Source organism: Brassica napus, chromosome A7 (genome assembly GCF_020379485.1).
Source record: "Brassica napus cultivar Da-Ae chromosome A7, Da-Ae, whole genome shotgun sequence".
Taxonomy (NCBI): domain Eukaryota; kingdom Viridiplantae; phylum Streptophyta; class Magnoliopsida; order Brassicales; family Brassicaceae; genus Brassica; species Brassica napus.
This window is the reverse complement of record NC_063440.1, coordinates 22,901,686-22,919,387: the sequence shown is the minus strand read 5'-3', so window position 1 is coordinate 22,919,387 and position 17,702 is coordinate 22,901,686. Positions and strand designations below refer to the sequence as shown.

Here is a 17,702-nt window from a genome sequence, read left to right as displayed (position 1 = left end):
TTTTTTTTTATGGTGTGAGAGGAAAACTTTGGAAAATTGGTTTGCCTATGCGTTTCTTATATAGAGAGCTTAGGTTTGTAGAAGATCCCACTATATAAAAGGGACTATTTTTAAGCTTCCTAAAGCTAGCCACATGCTCAAAATAATCAGGGCCAATCAAATTGTCACGTCACTGCCAGATTAGGCTTCAAATTAAAATCACGATCGGGCTTCCTGTGCGCTAACTCATTCTCCGACTCCGTATTTTTGTTTTGCGCCATCAGCCGAAGTGAAGCCAAACTCAGATAATTCACTTTCACCCAGCCCAGCCCATTAATCCCATCAATCTGATAATTCACTTTATCCCAGCCCAGCCCATTAACCCTAATCTACGTATTGTTGAGACTCAAGCCAAAGCGCACACAGCTTTCTCATCCTCTGAATAACCTAATCGCCGTCTCCCCCATTTACCTTTCTCTCATGACGACCCATCTCGAAGCCCATTCCCGAGCCACTCTCTCATAAGCATAATCCCGTGTTCTAAACATCCCGTGTTAAATTTTTTAAAACACTCATATCTTAGAAATAGTTTAGAAAATATCTTTATATAAATGTTTTTTTCTTGAATAATATTTAATTATAATTTTTTGTATCTTTTTAACTTTTATAATAAAACTATTGTTTTCAGATAGCTACAAAATATAAATAAGAATTATCTTATTTTAAAATTTTTTGATAATTTTATTATATTATTTTAAAATCATTTATTTAATATTAATATAACATATAAATTTTATATGATTTCCCACTATATAAAAGGGACTATTTTTAAGCTTCCTAAAGCTAGCCACATGCTCAAAATAATCAGGGCCAATCAAATTGCCACGTCACTGCCAGATTAGGCTTCAAATTAAAATCACGATCGGGCTTCCTGTGCGCTAACTCATTCTCCGACTCCGTATTTTTGTTTTGCGCCATCAGCCGAAGTGAAGCCAAACTCAGATAATTCACTTTCACCCAGCCCAGCCCATTAATCCCATCAATCTGATAATTCACTTTATCCCAACCCAGCCCATTAACCCTAATCTACGTATTGTTGAGACTCAAGCCAAAGCGCACACAGCTTTCTCATCCTCTGAATAACCTAATCGCCGTCTCCCCCATTTACCTTTCTCTCATGACGACCCATCTCGAAGCCCATTCCCGAGCCACTCTCTCATAAGTATAATCCCGTGTTCTAAACATCCCGTGTTAAATTTTTTAAAACACTCATATCTTAGAAATAGTTTAGAAAATATCTTTATATAAATGTTTTTTTCTTGAATAATATTTAATTATAATTTTTTGTATCTTTTTAACTTTTATAATAAAATTATTGTTTTCAGATAGCTACAAAATATAAATAAGAATTATCTTATTTTAAAATTTTTTGATAATTTTATTATATTATTTTAAAATCATTTATTTAATATTAATATAACATATAAATTTTATATGATTAAAATAAAATTCGTTTTTAATTATATATAAAATTCATTAAGGGTATTCTTTTATTTAACACATTAGCGAATCAGTTAGAAATTAATAATAAATCAATAACCTATCTAAAAGTCTAAAACCTAATAAAATATGACAAATAAGAATAACTAACTAAATTTTAATATAAAATAGAAATTTAATATTACTAATAAAAAATTCATTTTTAATATATATATATATATAATATTAATTAAGGGTATTTTTAAATTAATAAATTAGTGACTTAGCTAAAAATAAATAATAAATCAGTGATTTAGCGAAAACCTAATAAAAACATGACAAATAAGTAAATTTACTAAAATTATGGATAATATAAAATATAATTGATTCTTTAATACAAAATTAAAATAAGAGTTTTGTTAAATAAAACATAAGTTTGCCGTATCGGTCTAACAAAAAAAACAATCATTAATAGTGTCGTAGGAATTATGTTTTTCCCATTAGCGAATAAAATTGAAGCATAGTGTTGGAGGATAACTCAACGTGTAGACAAGATTATGGAGATTGACATGGGAGTTGAGGTAACGGACACAACTGTTCTTTCGCAAAGAAACGCTCCTGCTAGACATCCTGGATAAATGAAAGAGACATATCTTGACTTGGCTTTGTGTTAATGGATGGTGACTTTCCAATGATGTTTGGAGTAAGGACCGATATACACGCACCAAATCACCACTGTAAGCGGAAGCTGAAGGTTTGCTATGGGCAATGCAAGTGATACTGAAGTTTAGACACAGAGAGATGGTCTTTCAATCGACTGTGAACAACTGGTTATGCTTATTCAAAAGGAGAAAGATTGGCCTGTGTTGGACTCGGAGCTCAACGAAATACAGGCTGTATCTAAAGAATTTTCTGAACTTTCTATTGCTTATATTCCTAGAGCTTTAAAATTCCGTATGAATAGCCTAGCAAAAGGTGTCTGATCACGCGCATCTCAATCAGCTTTTGTAAACCCTTTTGCACCAAGTTGGCTAGCCCCACAAGCTAGCATGAGGATGTCAAAAAAGAGAATAAAGTTAAAAGTGAAACTAAATATCTCAATGAACAAATTTATCAGAAGTCCATATTTATGTGGATGTCTATATAGGACAAACAATTTTTTTAGACAATTATAGAATATAGTCACGAAAATCAATCCTAATATATATAATTTAAAAAAACCATCAAAATTTTCAATATTACACCAAATAAGAATATAAAGACCAACTATATTCTCTTTATGTATAATGTGTTGTGGTAAGATTCAAAAAAATTAACTTACTTTACAGTAAGGAAAAACTAGATTTTTAATTCCAAATTTACAATAAAAACATAACATTTTATAAAACTAAACAATTGACATAATAGTACAAAAATATGAAAAAAAAAAACAAAATACTATCCGCGCGTAGCGCGGACAAGGACCTAGTAGAGATAATGATTTCGTAATTTGAGTGATAAACCGACCTTATTTTTAATTTTTGTTATTAAGTGGCCGACTTTATTTACAGTTTTTCTTTCCTTTTTTCTCCTTTCTTTAGTTAATGATAATCCAACTTAAAATCCAAATCAAAGCCTGAGCAAAGATCACATCACTGTTTCAAATCTCTGGTTTATTGAATTTACTTGTACAGAAAGTTAACTAACCTAATCTTTCATGATAAAACGTTGTCAGGCTTGTTTTCTTTTTTTCAACTTTTTGAATCCTCAAGTCTCCTTAGACTCATGTTCCAAATGAAAAAAAATAAAACACACTTTGCATATAAAAGTTATTAAGATTTACATCAGAAAGTTGGTTTACTGATGTAGATGAGCATTATTAGACTCTGTTACACTGATATTCAAACTCTCCGTTGTCTCTTTATGTTGTGTAAAAAGGGTTAAAATTGTTGCTGGACTATATCAACAAAGATAAATCATCATCAAATATAGCGACCATGCTATTAAAAAAAATCATAAATATTACTTATATAAATAAATCAAGAAAAACATTGAACTCTATGCCCGTCCGTGCTAAGGAGGAGTTATTATTATTCTTTTGAAGAGACTAAAAGGAGTAAGTAGAAAGAAAGCTACTGTAGGCAATGACATCAGACCATCCAGGGAACAGACTTTTCAGATGTCTAGTTTCTTCATCAACACGTTGATCAAGAACAGCTAAGTCTACTCTCAATTCTTCTTTGCTATTAGCCTGCCATAATCAAGACCTTGGATTCAGTCTCGAATACCTTAACTAAGGGATTTTCGAACATAAAACTTTGATGTTACCTCTAACCAGAAGATCCACTTCTCACTGCTGTTGCCACTCAGTCTCAGTATATAAGACGGAGGACCACCCGATGGGAGTTCAGGAGCTGCAGTGACAAGGCCATTTCGGTTTTTACTGGATTTTTTAGTAAATGGATTAGAAAGAGAGAGAAAAATGGAGAGGTCTTTGTGTCTGACCTGGAGGTTTGCCATCTGCAAAAGACCATCTTGATAGTGGTCCGGTTACGTTTAGAACCGAGACCCAGATCTCTTCCAATGACCTGCAAATAGAATATGGCGACAGTAAATAGCAAAACAAGACCCAACAAAAAGTTTATTTTTGGAGTCTTTTTATGGATTTTAATCCAACTTACCCCAGAGAGAGTTCCAGATGAACCCTGCGAGTTCCGTTATCAAATGTTGTTGGCGGTTTATGAGTTTTTAAGTGCGGTAATTGGCTATATCGTTCCAAAATCTGGTTGGCTTTGGCAGGGAACCTCCCGTTTGTTGTTACTACACAAGAAATAGGGAAAAGTGCCTGCAGATACCATTCAATTCTTTAACTCCAAGCTGAATACACCTTACTATCCTGTCTACAGTACGTAAGAGAGGAGGGAGTCTAACTAACGTACCAGCCAAGCTTCTTGAGGAGACACTTCAGCGTTTCCCAATGAAAAAGAAGGGCCGGCATGAAGTTTCTCTGCCACCTCCGGAGCATGTTTAAAAACGAACTCCATTGAATTTGAATCAATGACGGCTAAATCGTAACTTGAACCTGTGATTTCATTTCCACCTATATAAGGCACATTTAGAAAATTTACTTCGATTCAGTAAGAGAAGGTTTACATCAATAACGCCAAAAAAGGATAGCAGATCCTTATTGGGTGAGTAAAGGGCTACCCGCAGAGAAGAATGTGTGTTGCAGTATAACTCTCTTCGGTGCATCTTTGCTATAAGGAAAGAGCTGTGATGATACCGCCAACATAACCACAGTGAAATGCAGCAGGAATTTCAAGATCGAAGCTTTGGCTAGCCAACGACCACAAATTGGTATTATTGGGCCCACACACAAGCCAGTGACAATTCCAGTTACCGCAGCTACTGCTACATCTGCAAGATAAAAACCTGCAAAGCGAGATCGTGTACAGAAATTATCTTAGCACTGACTTGCAATTGCAACAGGCCTTCTCAAATGCCGTGAATCGATAAGCTGAAACCAGAGATGCTTTCGGAAAGAATCGAGTTCAGTGAAAACTAACCATAAGGTGGTGGAACTGCTCCCATCATTCCTGTCTTCTCAATCAGAAGTAGTGCAAGAATGCCACTAAAATAGACAGAATACAGAAGGCATGGAACAAGGGCTATCACATAAAACATGGGAGACCTGGATGAGATGAACTTTTATCATACAAGAGTTTAAAAGAAAGATATGTCGTCTAGAAAACATATACCAAGAAGAATTATCAGAGGTGGAAGTCTCGACTGATGTTTAAATCAAGTTTATAAATTATCAGAAGTGGGATTATCAAAAGAATTTCAAGTTAAATTTATCCTCAACGTCACAAAGGTTAGATAATGTTAGCACAACACTCATAGTTCACTGAAAGACTAGAAGTCTTACTTGATTGAATCATGGCCATAGGACTTGACAGATACATAGAAAGCAATCCACCCCAGTAGCATAGAAATGCAGATTACAAATGTCATGAATCCTCCATTTAATCCAGCGAAGAAATATGCCTGAAAACGTTTATCCAATTACTCATGGATCAGCCTAACAAGAAACAGAACTTTGAGGTAAAAGGTAAACTAAGATGATCAAACAAAAGTGCATACCGATGTTACAAAAGCGTAGAGCCCAAATGCTCCCCAAAACCTTGCTTCATCAGATGTTTCCTGCAAGATCATAGCTGAAAATTATTTTCTAGTAATAGACAGGGATGCGAGTGAGCCAAGAGGAAGAATAAGGACTTTACAACTTTCATAATCTTCTTAGATGAAACACCTTGACAATGTGAGACACGATCATAAATAGTTCTTGGAAGTAAAAGACCAAAAAATGAGCAGGGGATGAACATCAGGAAAGCTAAGTATAAATGAGCAAACCTGCATTTCCAGAACAAGTATAGTAAGTCTCCCCTACCAATAAATATCAACATTCTAGACACCTTAATTTAGCATTAAAAAGGGATATAAAACCAACCAGCTCATGGGATAAGCAAAGAACAATCTGACGACTGAAAAGAGAACTGGGAATATGACACCAAGTAAAATCCCAGCGGTATGTTGTATAAATCCTATCAGGCAACGGTTAAAAATGTTGAATCTCCGAAACACCTCACAAGGAGGAAGGAGTATATAATAAATAAATAAAAGATTAAGAAAATATACGATTGCATATTTTTACCTTTCAAAAAAGCCCAGAAGACGGGTAACAAAGGGTGTATACCAGGGTCCCGCATATACAAGAAGAAAGGCGCAAGAAAGAACAACGCGGCTGGAATGTTGTGCAGTACCATGGCCACTCTTCTTGGATAATACACCTGATAGATTTCGTGATTTCAGCTTGTCAAGAGACTGTAAACAAGCTATAAAAAAATGATGAACAGAGTCAAAAGCACCCACCATGAACAGTGTTAAGTAATCAAAGAAAACAGCTCTTTCAACCATGTCCCTGTTAGCATCCATGTCAAGCGACTTTCTTTCACTAGCAACCTTCAGCTTAGAAGAACTCGTGAAGGCTTTAAGTATACTGATTAAGTTTTCTCCACGTGCTTGCATGCTTCCAGGTCTGGTTTAAAGATAGTCTGTGAAACGAGGGGTACTAAATAATAAACGATAGTAAGGAAAAGTACAACCATAATTATATATACCAAAATGATGCATACAATATTCTGTCAACTGTATCAAAGGAAGTATGGTAGTAGTAACCGCCTCGAAGAAAGATAATGTCTAGCCCGGGAATGTCGCCATAATCTTCTGCAAACATTCTGTAATCGGTGTCTCCGGGAATTACAGGGAAAACATCCTGGGAAATTTCACAGAACAACTTACAGTCAGTGATGCAGATGAACACGAAACAAAATGGTAGGACACAGTATATCACTGAACCGACTATCACTTGGAAAAAAAAAGAGCAGATTTGTGTGTGAGCGTGCATGTCTATCATAGGGCAAAAGAGTGGGAGAGAGAGACCTGTGCAGAACTCTGCGCCATTGGATGCGTTGCTGCTTGAGAGTAGACATTGGAAGGCCACGATCCAGGTCCTGATTGGCAGACCAGATCTGTCAACCATCAACATCAAGTCAAATGTACGAGCAATTAGCACAATAAAAACTTCAAAACAATTACTCACTGACAAGCAAAGACTTGATACTATCACAAATAAACCTGATACACATATTTCCTAGTGTCTAAAGGATAACGAATGTGTATGCATAAATTTCTAGAGACAGGATGTTGTAAGAGAAGTTTTTCTACATGTTCAAGGCAGTGGTCTAGACACATGTTTAAAGATAAGCTTTTTTTGTTTCAGTCATCACAGAAGCTAAAGAGAAGATCAAACTTAAGAACATCATTTTCATGTAGCGGAATAGATTAGCAGGGAAAGGAACTTGCCATAAGTAAAAAGGCATTATTCATTAATACTTTCACAGACATGTCTTAGGGAATACTCATAAAACATAGATCAGATCTTACCAATACCCCCTGTCCCAGAAGCTTCCACGTTTACAAAAGCTCCAATGGTGTCTTTCAGCTTATGCTGCGTCATGAAGCCGTGTGAGCCCTAAACAAACGACAAAAAGCCACACAACCATGCAAAGTATTAGCTTAATTTCAGCACCTTGACTATACTATAAACTTCATCCTATTTACCAAATAAAACAATATCCCATTTGAAACAGTACTAAGCACCATAAATGTATTACCAGCATAAAAAGCTCTTCAGCACCGTTGAAGAGAAAAATTATAGGTTGAGGCGGGGCCCAGCCTGAATCTACTACCAGTCTAGCTACTTCAAGCAGTGATGCTGCAAACAGAAAAAAACACACAACCATGATATATTGGCCTAGAACTAAAGAAATGTACCAAACGCACCTACACATGACGCACAGTCACCAGCTCCAGGGGAGTTGACAGGACTGTCAAAATGTGCATTCATCAATACAGATGCATCCGTGTCAAGAGAATGCATCGACGAAATACTGCAAGGAGTTCAAAAATTGGTCAAATGCTTAAGCATTAATAAGTGGGGACACAACTATTCAATGTTGCAGACTATTGATGACTGAATAAAATAGTAACACAAACAAGGAAGGCCTAAAGTCTCCTGAACAATAAATACAAACCAGAAAGTCTAACACAATAGACCTTGATTTCCTCAACATTCTCAGTCAGACTAAAGAACCCAAAAAAAAAAAAACTGTACATAGATTGCCTTTACCAGCAAACGGTAACTGCAATTTTGGCTAGAACAAAATTCAATAGTAAAGAAGAATACTTTGGGGGGGTTAAAAAAATAATACCGCATAAGTATATTAGTATGGTTTCTGTAACCAAGTGAAATGTTGTGGCCAAGAAACATCATGCTAAAGGAGCCATCCACCTGCGTCTCCTCCACCTCAACTCTACACAACAACAAGCATTCAATTGTTCATCTCAGATAAATAAATAAAAGAACATTCTTTTTGATATGCTGAAACCAATTAATATTCTATTTATTGAGTGCATGTGAAGTGACAAATCTTCATTAAACAACTCGTGATATCTCTGATTCAGTCACCTTAGATTAGGCCCAGCTCTCTCCTTCACCATCTCTAACTGAGATTTTATGTACGTTGCAGCTTCTCTAAGCCCAGGTCGTCCCTCCTAACAAAACCAATTAAGGATTATCAGAAAAGGAGATAGCGTGAGAGAGATGAAACGACGCCGAATCACCTGACGACCGTCGATCTCGTCCGCCAAGACGCGGATGTGTTCGACGGCTCGGGCTTCGGAGAATCGATCTAGAGGCGCGTCGAAGGGGAGCGGGGAGATGTGTTTCATATGGAGGACGCAGTAAGCAATCGCCACCATTAGAGCGTAGAGGGAAGCGATTGAGAAGAGGAACTTGAATCCCGTGGCGTCTCCAGAGCTCAGCCTCCAAAACGCCATCACTGCGAATCTCTCGATGGATCAAGCAAGTTTCGTATTATTATGTTATGTTGCGTTTGGTGAAACGGAAACGGAAACGTGAAAGGCGTCGCTGGCGAGGAAGAGTGTTTTTTTTTTTCGTGGGTCCGAAATGCTTACTTTTAAAAAGGATTTAGTCAATTACGTAATTATTTGTTTCTATTATCTGATTGGTATATAATTGATTTCCTAAAGGTTTTGGAAATGGATATCTCTAGACTATTAAAGTAGGTGAGACTAGACCATCAGGAATTTCAAATTTGCATGTGCATCGACACATGTCACCATGAAAGTGATATTGTTGTGTTTTTCTGACTTTTAATTTATAAGATTGCCTATGGCTACTATGGTATCTAGCTATTTCTTTCTATTTTAGGGGTTGCACAATATCAGTGGTATAGTCCGAAAAATAGGAAACTGGGCTATGGCCCAACCTGAATTTTCTCAAAGATGGCCAACATAAAAATTAATTTAGTGATATAACAGTTTTTATTAATGTTTTAAAAAAATAGTTTATGCGACATTAGTTATTTATAAAAACGCTTAATCGCCCCTTTCTCAGTACCTTTTTTCCACATGCATGATCTTAAGCTCCCATTATCTTGTATTAACCACATCAAATCAAGCTTGAGCAAGTATATTCTGATCAACTACACCCACGAAAGATATGTGATATTAATTTCTATATCAACTTTAAACAACAAGCATCATTTGCTTCTTCTTCTTTTTTTTGACTGAAAACATCATTTGCTTCTTTCCGAGATTTCAAATCCGAGCCACCCTTATATTTCAACAACACACATCTTCCCAAACAACTTTTACATTGCTAAAGTTAGTATAGTAAATAACAATAAGAAAACAGACAATTTGTCAATTTCTAGGTTACAAGTTCATAGGAACCTGAAAACAGCCATCCAAAAGTTTAAAATATCCAAATGTTTAGGCTGATATGATCCAATTTTCCCGTATAAAAGCAAAAAATCTAACAACCAAGATGTTTCCTTATTTTGGTGTGTTTGCATGTATATGGCAAGAACAACACAACATATTGATCAACACCGATCACAGTATAGAAACAGAGGGTTTGACAAGAATTTCTATCTCTCTCTCTCTCTCCTAATATCCCTCATACAGTCATACACCTATGCATAATTCTCTCAATATAACCTCTTTTCTATACAAGTCTTAGTCTTTCTTCACAAGTCTACTAATTGCATCTTCTCTTCTTCTTTTCATGTCTGAGCCAGCTTAGCACTTCCCTTTCAAAAGGTCTATCACAAACTCATATGATTGACTCATATGATTGATCATATTAAGATCCAGCTTTCGAAGATCCAGTTTGTCCTCAAACTCAAATGATATAACTTATACAAAAGACAACGTCAGCAGTATAGCTTACCATCTTCATTGGTTTCTTGAATGGGTACTTAAGTTACATTTATTTTGTTAAATGAATTTATCTAGTTTTCAAGTAGATGTATATTCCAAATTACTGTGGGTGCACTTGAAAAAATAGTAAAAAAATATTAATTTTAGTAAATGTTTGGGGGCACATGCACCCAACTAATGAGTTTTTTTTTTGGTAAAAATGTTAAAATATTATTATCGGTTTTCAATTTTTTGACAGAAGTTACAATAGATGACTAGTAGCAGAAAAAATAAACAACAACACCACACAAGAACACTACCGACAGCAACAAAGGACCGGACCAAACAACAAAGCAGCACAAGCATTCAAACGGAGTAATAGCGAGGCGCGGACAGACCTTACAACTCTAGAACTAGATGATATCACCGATTAGTTGCCGCGAGCTACCGAGAGAAGGGCGCCCTCAAACCCTGAATACTACGGCTCTTACAGCTTCCAACCAATAACCCAGAACGAACTAAAGCAAAGAATCCAACCACAGACCCAGAGCAAGCTTGATAAAAGAAACCACCAGCGGTACGAGGAAGAGTCGAAGACCGACGATGCCGTCGTTCAGTAGTTTGCGCCGAAGATTACCGCCTCCATTGCATTCCACCAGGACCGTCTACACCCATTTAACCACAAACCCGAAGAGAATATGGATCGGTAAACGCACAACTCCTCCGGAGGAGACAAAACCGACACCACGCAAATGAGCCGCTGCCTAGCTATTACTCCAAGTAAAAGACCAGCCGGAAGACACTGCCTAGCCACAAAACAAAGCTGCTGAGATTATTTGAGAAGAAGATGGCTACGGAGCAGGCCACACAGTTGACGCCATAAGATCTGAGCGGTGAAGGGAACACACGGGAACCCACACACTACTACGCGAGCCACAGGGGAGGTCAGAGAACAGACAGACGTCTCCACCAGTCACCAACAACCCCCGCGCAGCCACCATCAGAGAACACGACGGAGACGCCTCAAACCCAATAGAGAGAACTCGAGACAAGCAAGATAAGGCCTCAAACTCACACTCAAAACCATGAACCAGCGAATCCGAGAACCCCAGCTCCACACGCAGCCGCACCCACCACCAGACGCCACGCCGGAGGTGAAACGAGACCGACGAGGAGCTCCCCGACGCTGCACGCGCCTCCATCTCAACGAAGCTTGGCTGGATCTCGACAAAAACGCTGGAAGCTCCGATTTCCAAACCTGGGTTGCACACGACAGAAGAAGAAGCCGTCCTCTAGCGACCTCCTCCGTCGAAAACCCTAGATCTATAGTCGGAGAAACCAGATCTGAGACACCACCAAGTTTCGCCCTCGCCGAAGAACACGGAGATAACGAGGAGAGAAACGGTTATGGACGAAACGGGAGATTAGGCAAGGTCCGGCGACCGCACGACGGAGGCGGCGACCGCCGGAGAAGTTTGGCGGCGAAACTGTGACTTTTGAAGAGAAAGGGGGGAGCGGCTCGTGAAAAAAAGAATGTGTCCCCAACTAATGAGTTGGTAACATTAATGTTGTTTTATTAATGAGTTGATTACATAGCCTTCACATGCAAATTCACTCCACTGATCAGTGATCAGATCCTCTCCATTGATCGTACTGTTATGAACCTCATTTCACTAAGATCACTCAAACCAGTCATAGATACGTCCAAGAAATTTTTTGTTGTAAAACTTCTTGCTAACTGAATCAGAGGCGAGAAACATTATACCCTATCTTGGGTTTGGTGCAAAATTTTCATTATTGAGGATTGATAGTTTGTTTAATCAGTCAATTTCTTTCGGTAATGAGCAATCTGCACTTTCTGTTGCAAATTCGTAACTAAACAAATGATTTAATTTATTTACTAGTTATAAACTTACAACTTACTATTACCAACCAATTAGTTTTGTCCTTCCTTTACTTATTTTCTAAAATATTTAATTTTTCTTTAATATGTAACTATGTAAGTGTAACAGTAAAAACGACATGTTTTATTGATAAAAAGATGTTATACTTCTCACAAAATTAAGTTTGTTACGTAGGCATTGTTTAATTATATTTACAAAAAAAAGTTAGGGGCTTTTAAATTTTTCATAAAGTTGAGGTACTTTTCCTTAATAATTTTTAAAACAATACTCAAAAAATTTCGAAACCCCTGAGGTGGGGTCCGCTCAGAGCAACTGATTTGGGTAGCGCTTGTGCGTGACTGTTTTAGCCTATAGGAAGTTAGATGAAATCGGTCTATATTACCCCTACTATCTTCCTAAAATACCAACTTTGCCCCTAAATATCCATCTCCCTATAAACTGTGAAACTCGCTTTCTCTCTCACTCCCATTTCAATTTATTTTTTCGAAATTTTCCTCTCTCTTTCTATCTCTAAGTTTACTAGCGGAAACGAATCTTCTTCTCCACTCCAAACCTCTCGAAAATGGTGAGTAAAGAGGAAAGCCGATCATCGATTTATCCTAACCTGGGTGAAGTTTTCGCTTCGTCTCTAGTTCTCGAATCTGATTCTCTTCTTCTTCTACTTTCCTCAGGTAATGGCTCAGAAGCTCAAGGAAGCTGAGATCACCGAGCAGGACTCGCTCCTTCTGGTAAGCTAAGCAAACCGCCTTCATCGAGCTTTCGTTTCCGTTTCTCGTTACTTACTTGTTGTTTTCGAAGTTTACTGATCTCCATCAGTTCGCGTTAATCATCTAGATATGGATTTTTGTTTTACGTTCATCATCGGAATGTATTTTGGTCTTCGTTTATCATCTAGAGATGAGAGATGTGATGGAGATTTCGTCTCTTGATTTTTGTGAAAATGGCTCGTTGCTTCCTCGTGATTTTGGCAGATTATCTAGATTTAGATCACTTATACTGTTTCGTACATTGATTACGTTTCAAGTCGCTGCGATACATTATGTTGTTGGCTTGATTCGAAAAGAATCGTGAACTGTTTCTTCGTTAATGCGCGTTAAACACTGACGTCGTTGTGTTGGTGTTGATTTTTGTTGAAATAGACTAGGAATCTGCTGCGTATAGCTATCTTCAACATCAGCTACATCAGGGGTCTCTTTCCCGAGAACTACTTCAATGATAAATCGGTTCCTGCTTTAGGTACGAAGCTAATAATCTGAGATCGCTTGGTTCGATTTATATAACTATAGATAAATAATAACTGGCTGATGATTTTGAAACAGATATGAAGATCAAGAAGCTGTTGCCTATTGATCCTGAATCACGCCGATTGATTGACTGGATGGAGAAAGGTTTTTTGTATACTAATGATTTTAGCATTTTAGTACTCTTCTTTTCAACTGATTGTGTTCTCGTCACTGGATCTAGGTGTCTACGATGCGCTACAGAAGAAGTATTTGAAGACGCTCATGTTCTGCATATGCGAATCAGTAGAGGGTCCGATGATTGAGGAATACTCATGTAAGTTCTGGCGAGATGGTTTGATTAGCTTTGTTAAAAAGTGTGGTTTGCTGTTGGATTATACGATTGATTGATAGCTCACAACTTTCTATTTTTATATGTATGAATCATCCGTTGTTGATTTTGATGAAGTGCCTGTGTTACTGCAGTCAATTTCAGCTATTCGGATTCTGATAGCCAAGATGTCAGGATGAACATCAGTCGTACTGGAACTAAGAAACATGGAGGAACTTTTAACTCCACTGCTGACATTACCCAAAATCAAATGAGGTGTGCACTGTGTTAAGATATTTTTCAGGTCTAAATGGTTTTGTCTTCCCTGACATGCTTTGTAATTTTCGTGATTGTGCTGAAATCAGGAGTTCAGCTTGCAAAATGGTTCGCACACTAGTTCAGTTGATGAGGACCCTCGACAAAATGCCAGACAAGGTGATGAATATTTTAAGTATCCTTCACGTCTATTCCATTTACATCAGTTTCCAAATTGCTGATGATAGAGTTTACTCTTTTTTGTTTCTGCTCCAGCGCACCATAGTGATGAAGCTTATGTACTACGATGATATCACGGTATGGTTATAGCATTCATAAGTTCGATAAACATTGGTGATATTATTATTTTTTTTTTTTTTTGAATAGAGCGTCTTTATTGTAATGACTCTTGCCATATCAACACTGATATCAAGCAATCAGATTCTGCGCTTGTGAACTCCTACTTTACTTATAAGTTCTATACTCTTGTTACGCACATACAGCCTTTTTTGGTTGTGTTTACATACAATTTTTTTTCTTTCTTTACGAAAAATGTCAATGCTGTTCATTTGATCTCACTTTGCTCCACTCTGCATGATTGAATGCTCAGAAGAAAGACTGACATCTGTTACTTGAATCTTTTTGCAGCCACCAGATTACGAGCCACCTTTCTTCAGAGGCTGTACAGAAGAAGAAGCTCAGCATGTCTGGACGAAGGATCCTCTGAGAATGGAAGTTGGGAATGTTAACAGCAAACATCTCGTGTTAACGCTTAAGGTAATGTGATTAAAAATATGTAACTCGCTACACATATAGCGTCTTATGATGTCTACTCATGTGGATGATCTGTGCAGGTCAAGAGCGTTCTTGATCCTTGTGCGGATGAAAATGATGACATGCAAGATGATGGAAAGAGTACAGGACCTAATTCTGTACATGATGAGCAGCCTTCTGATTCAGATAGCGAGGTTAACAGTCATTTTTCTGCTTTTTACTCTATCTTTACATTCTACGTGGTTTGCCTAAAACGTAATCTGTTTTTTTTCTTTTTTTTCCAGATAAGTCAAACAAAAGAAACTCAATTCCTTCTGGCGCCAGTAGGTAATGATGACTTACAACAAATCTTAGTATGATGTGACAGTCTAGTTAAGTTTATCACTAAACTGAGTAAACCTGTTGATCTAACAGAGAAACAAGAGGATGATGATGGAGAGGTTGATGAAGGTGAACCATTATAAAATATTAGCGCAAAAACTTGACTTTACTGAATAGGAAAAGCTTCCTCTAATATCACCTACCTGTGAAATGTTTCAAGATGACACACAGGATCCGGTTGAGTCTCAACAGCAGCTAGAAAGGGTGAAGGACTGGATCAACTCCCGCCACCTCGATACTCTAGAGCTCACAGATGTTCTTGCAAACTTTCCAGATATCTCAATAGTAATGTGTTTTTCCTCTTCCTATCTACCTTAGGAAGTGTAACCGAGCTCTTTCATAGTTAGTTTCTTGCGTTCTAAGCCACTCTCTTTTGTTATTCCAGGCTCTGACTGAAGGTAAATCAGTGCTTCGTGAAAGTCACTACCAAAAAGGAACCATGAAGCATCGATGAATATGAAATCTACAGCTTTCTACAATTACTATATACTGTGAACTTCAGAGTCTATCTTCCTCCACTAACAGTTACATCCTGACTTTCAGAAATCATGGATCAGCTGGAGAAAGAAGGTGTTCTTTCGAAAACAGGGAAGGAAACATACACTATAAACAGAGAAAAGGTATACAATTGATCCTATCCATTTGATGTCATTCTCTTTGCTTTTTAATTTATCTTGACCATCAGCTAACCCCAAAACATAACCAGACACCACGGAGCGAATTCATCTTTGTGAAAGATGAAGATGATGGTAAAACTGCTTCCAAGGACGAGAAATCTATAGCTCCTGAAGACTACATGTACATGAAAGTAAGAGACTCTGACTTCCTACTCTATGTTTAATATACATGCAAAAATGATAGCTAAATAAACATGATCTTGAGATCCATCATTGACACGTTTTTTTTTGTTAGGCTCTGTACCATTCTCTTCCGATGCAATATGTGACAATTACAAAGCTTCACAACATGTTGGATGGTGAAGCCAACCAGACGAAAGTTCGTAAGCTAATTGACCGAATGATCCAAGAGGGCTACGTGGAAGATTCTAGCAACCGCAGGCTAGGTTTGTTGTCTCAGTTCAGACCCTTCTCTTTTAAGTTTTGTTGGTCGTAAGGCTTACTCACTGATGAAATTTGTATATACAGGGAAGCGTGTAATACACTCAGTTTTTACCGAGAATAAGCTAAATGAAATCAGAAAAGTTCTTGCCACAAATGATGATATGGTAATTCTTCAGACTGTTGAATAAATCCTTGGAAGAGCTTTCTAATGAGAATGGTTTCCCAGGACGTGGATGTCGACGAAACTGTAAACAAGACCAACGGCCAAGATGCCAAACTAACCCCAGGTATACTCTTTTCCGTCTCTAGCTTAGCTGTGTTAACCGATCTTGATGTTCACAGAAAAACTTTTTTTTGAAAACAAGCAGATGTATCTACACGCGGAGGCATCCACTCTATTGGATCAGACTTGACACGCACGAAAGGGAGATCTGCGATGCAGCAGAACGGATCGGTGCTAAGTGAACAGACCATCTCCAAAGCTAATAACACTCCGATGAGCAGCAATGCACAGGTTGATCACACACCACTGAATAAACATATACTTTTTGTTGACTCTTGTTTAAGTATACCTAATCTGGTATAATTGGCTCAGCCTGTGGCTTCGAGGGAGAGTTTTGCTGTAAAAGGAATGGCTGCTAAAATCTGCACGGACGCGGGAACAGACTCTAGCCAAGCCTCACAAGACAAGCGTTACAGGAAAACCAGCACGGTCTGTTAATACAAAACCACAGTCTCTTTTATGTTTTCAACTTAAAAAGTGATAATTTTGAAACTAACATGCCCTTTTGGAATTTGGTTATCAGGTGAGAGACCCTATCCTGCAGTACTCGAAGCGCCAGAAATCTCAGGCTAATTGATGATGGTACCACAGTATCATACACGAAAGCCACCATACTCAGTGGCTATGATAGTATCTACCAATTCCCATAATCCATAAACTCTCCTGATACACTCGCTTTATTCCCATGCTTAAGTATTATGATCTTTGTTACTTTTGGTACGAGACTTGTTGTGGTTTTATGATATTCCGTATCAGACGCTGCCTTTTGCTTTATCGTTTCTTTTCCCGTTCTGGATTAGTATATCTGTTGCAGACTATTTTCATGCTTCTTTTCCCTTTTGAGAATATATTGCAGTAAAAGCAAACATGTTTATTGGGGATTACTTACACTAGTAAATCATTTTGGCTTTTGTAAAATTTTCCGTCATTGTTCCTCATTGGATAAACACTAATTCTTAACCTAAAGATTATACGATCACCAGTCTATCGGAAGCATACACTTGCTGGAATCTCCTTTAAGGTTTATGTCGCAACTTAAAAGTAGTCGTCTTAGTCAGATATTGATTGAAACATTCCTGATTTGGATGCCTTTGGAGAGTTTGGTTTGGTTACTTGTGTAAATGATTTGATCAGGCCCTCTCATTGGTGACAGAGTCTTTGTTTCCTTTCTTAGTGTGATGAGTTATATTAGTAAACCAAGAAGGAAAT

The 17,702-nt window shown here is 37.6% G+C and overlaps 2 protein-coding genes across 3 annotated transcripts; one reads left to right on the top strand and one right to left on the bottom strand.

The window, feature by feature from the left end:
• Positions 1-3,399: 3,399 nt before the first annotated feature.
• Positions 3,400-9,043, bottom strand: LOC106353936 (endoplasmic reticulum metallopeptidase 1). Of its 2 annotated transcripts, none has more exons than XM_022689107.2 (21): positions 8,683-9,043; positions 8,528-8,613; positions 8,271-8,372; positions 7,843-7,949; positions 7,674-7,774; positions 7,444-7,531; positions 6,940-7,028; positions 6,633-6,772; positions 6,370-6,535; positions 6,152-6,287; positions 5,948-6,041; positions 5,724-5,850; positions 5,581-5,640; positions 5,366-5,484; positions 5,004-5,128; positions 4,645-4,869; positions 4,377-4,537; positions 4,119-4,282; positions 3,943-4,025; positions 3,766-3,851; positions 3,400-3,688 (listed from the first exon to the last, which is right to left on the bottom strand). In XM_022689107.2, the coding sequence occupies exons 1-21, from the start codon at positions 8,896-8,898 to the stop codon at positions 3,545-3,547; spliced, it is 2,619 nt and encodes an 872-aa protein (XP_022544828.2). In that variant the 5' UTR covers positions 8,899-9,043; the 3' UTR covers positions 3,400-3,544. The 2 variants fall into 2 exon arrangements, with proteins under 2 accessions (XP_022544828.2, XP_013649222.3); XM_013793768.3 differs by having other exon boundaries at positions 5,721-5,850; positions 8,683-9,041.
• Positions 9,044-12,648: 3,605 nt separating this feature from the next.
• Positions 12,649-17,377, top strand: LOC106353935 (meiosis-specific protein ASY1-like). The gene is made up of 22 exons (XM_022689106.2): positions 12,649-12,753; positions 12,860-12,916; positions 13,328-13,424; positions 13,508-13,576; positions 13,653-13,745; positions 13,895-14,015; positions 14,105-14,174; positions 14,271-14,312; positions 14,643-14,771; positions 14,849-14,962; positions 15,053-15,095; positions 15,183-15,218; positions 15,310-15,434; positions 15,535-15,547; positions 15,693-15,769; positions 15,856-15,957; positions 16,062-16,212; positions 16,295-16,374; positions 16,437-16,497; positions 16,579-16,724; positions 16,806-16,922; positions 17,017-17,377. The coding sequence occupies exons 1-22, from the start codon at positions 12,751-12,753 to the stop codon at positions 17,068-17,070; spliced, it is 1,800 nt and encodes a 599-aa protein (XP_022544827.2). The 5' UTR covers positions 12,649-12,750; the 3' UTR covers positions 17,071-17,377.
• The last annotated feature ends 325 nt before the right edge of the window (positions 17,378-17,702 follow it).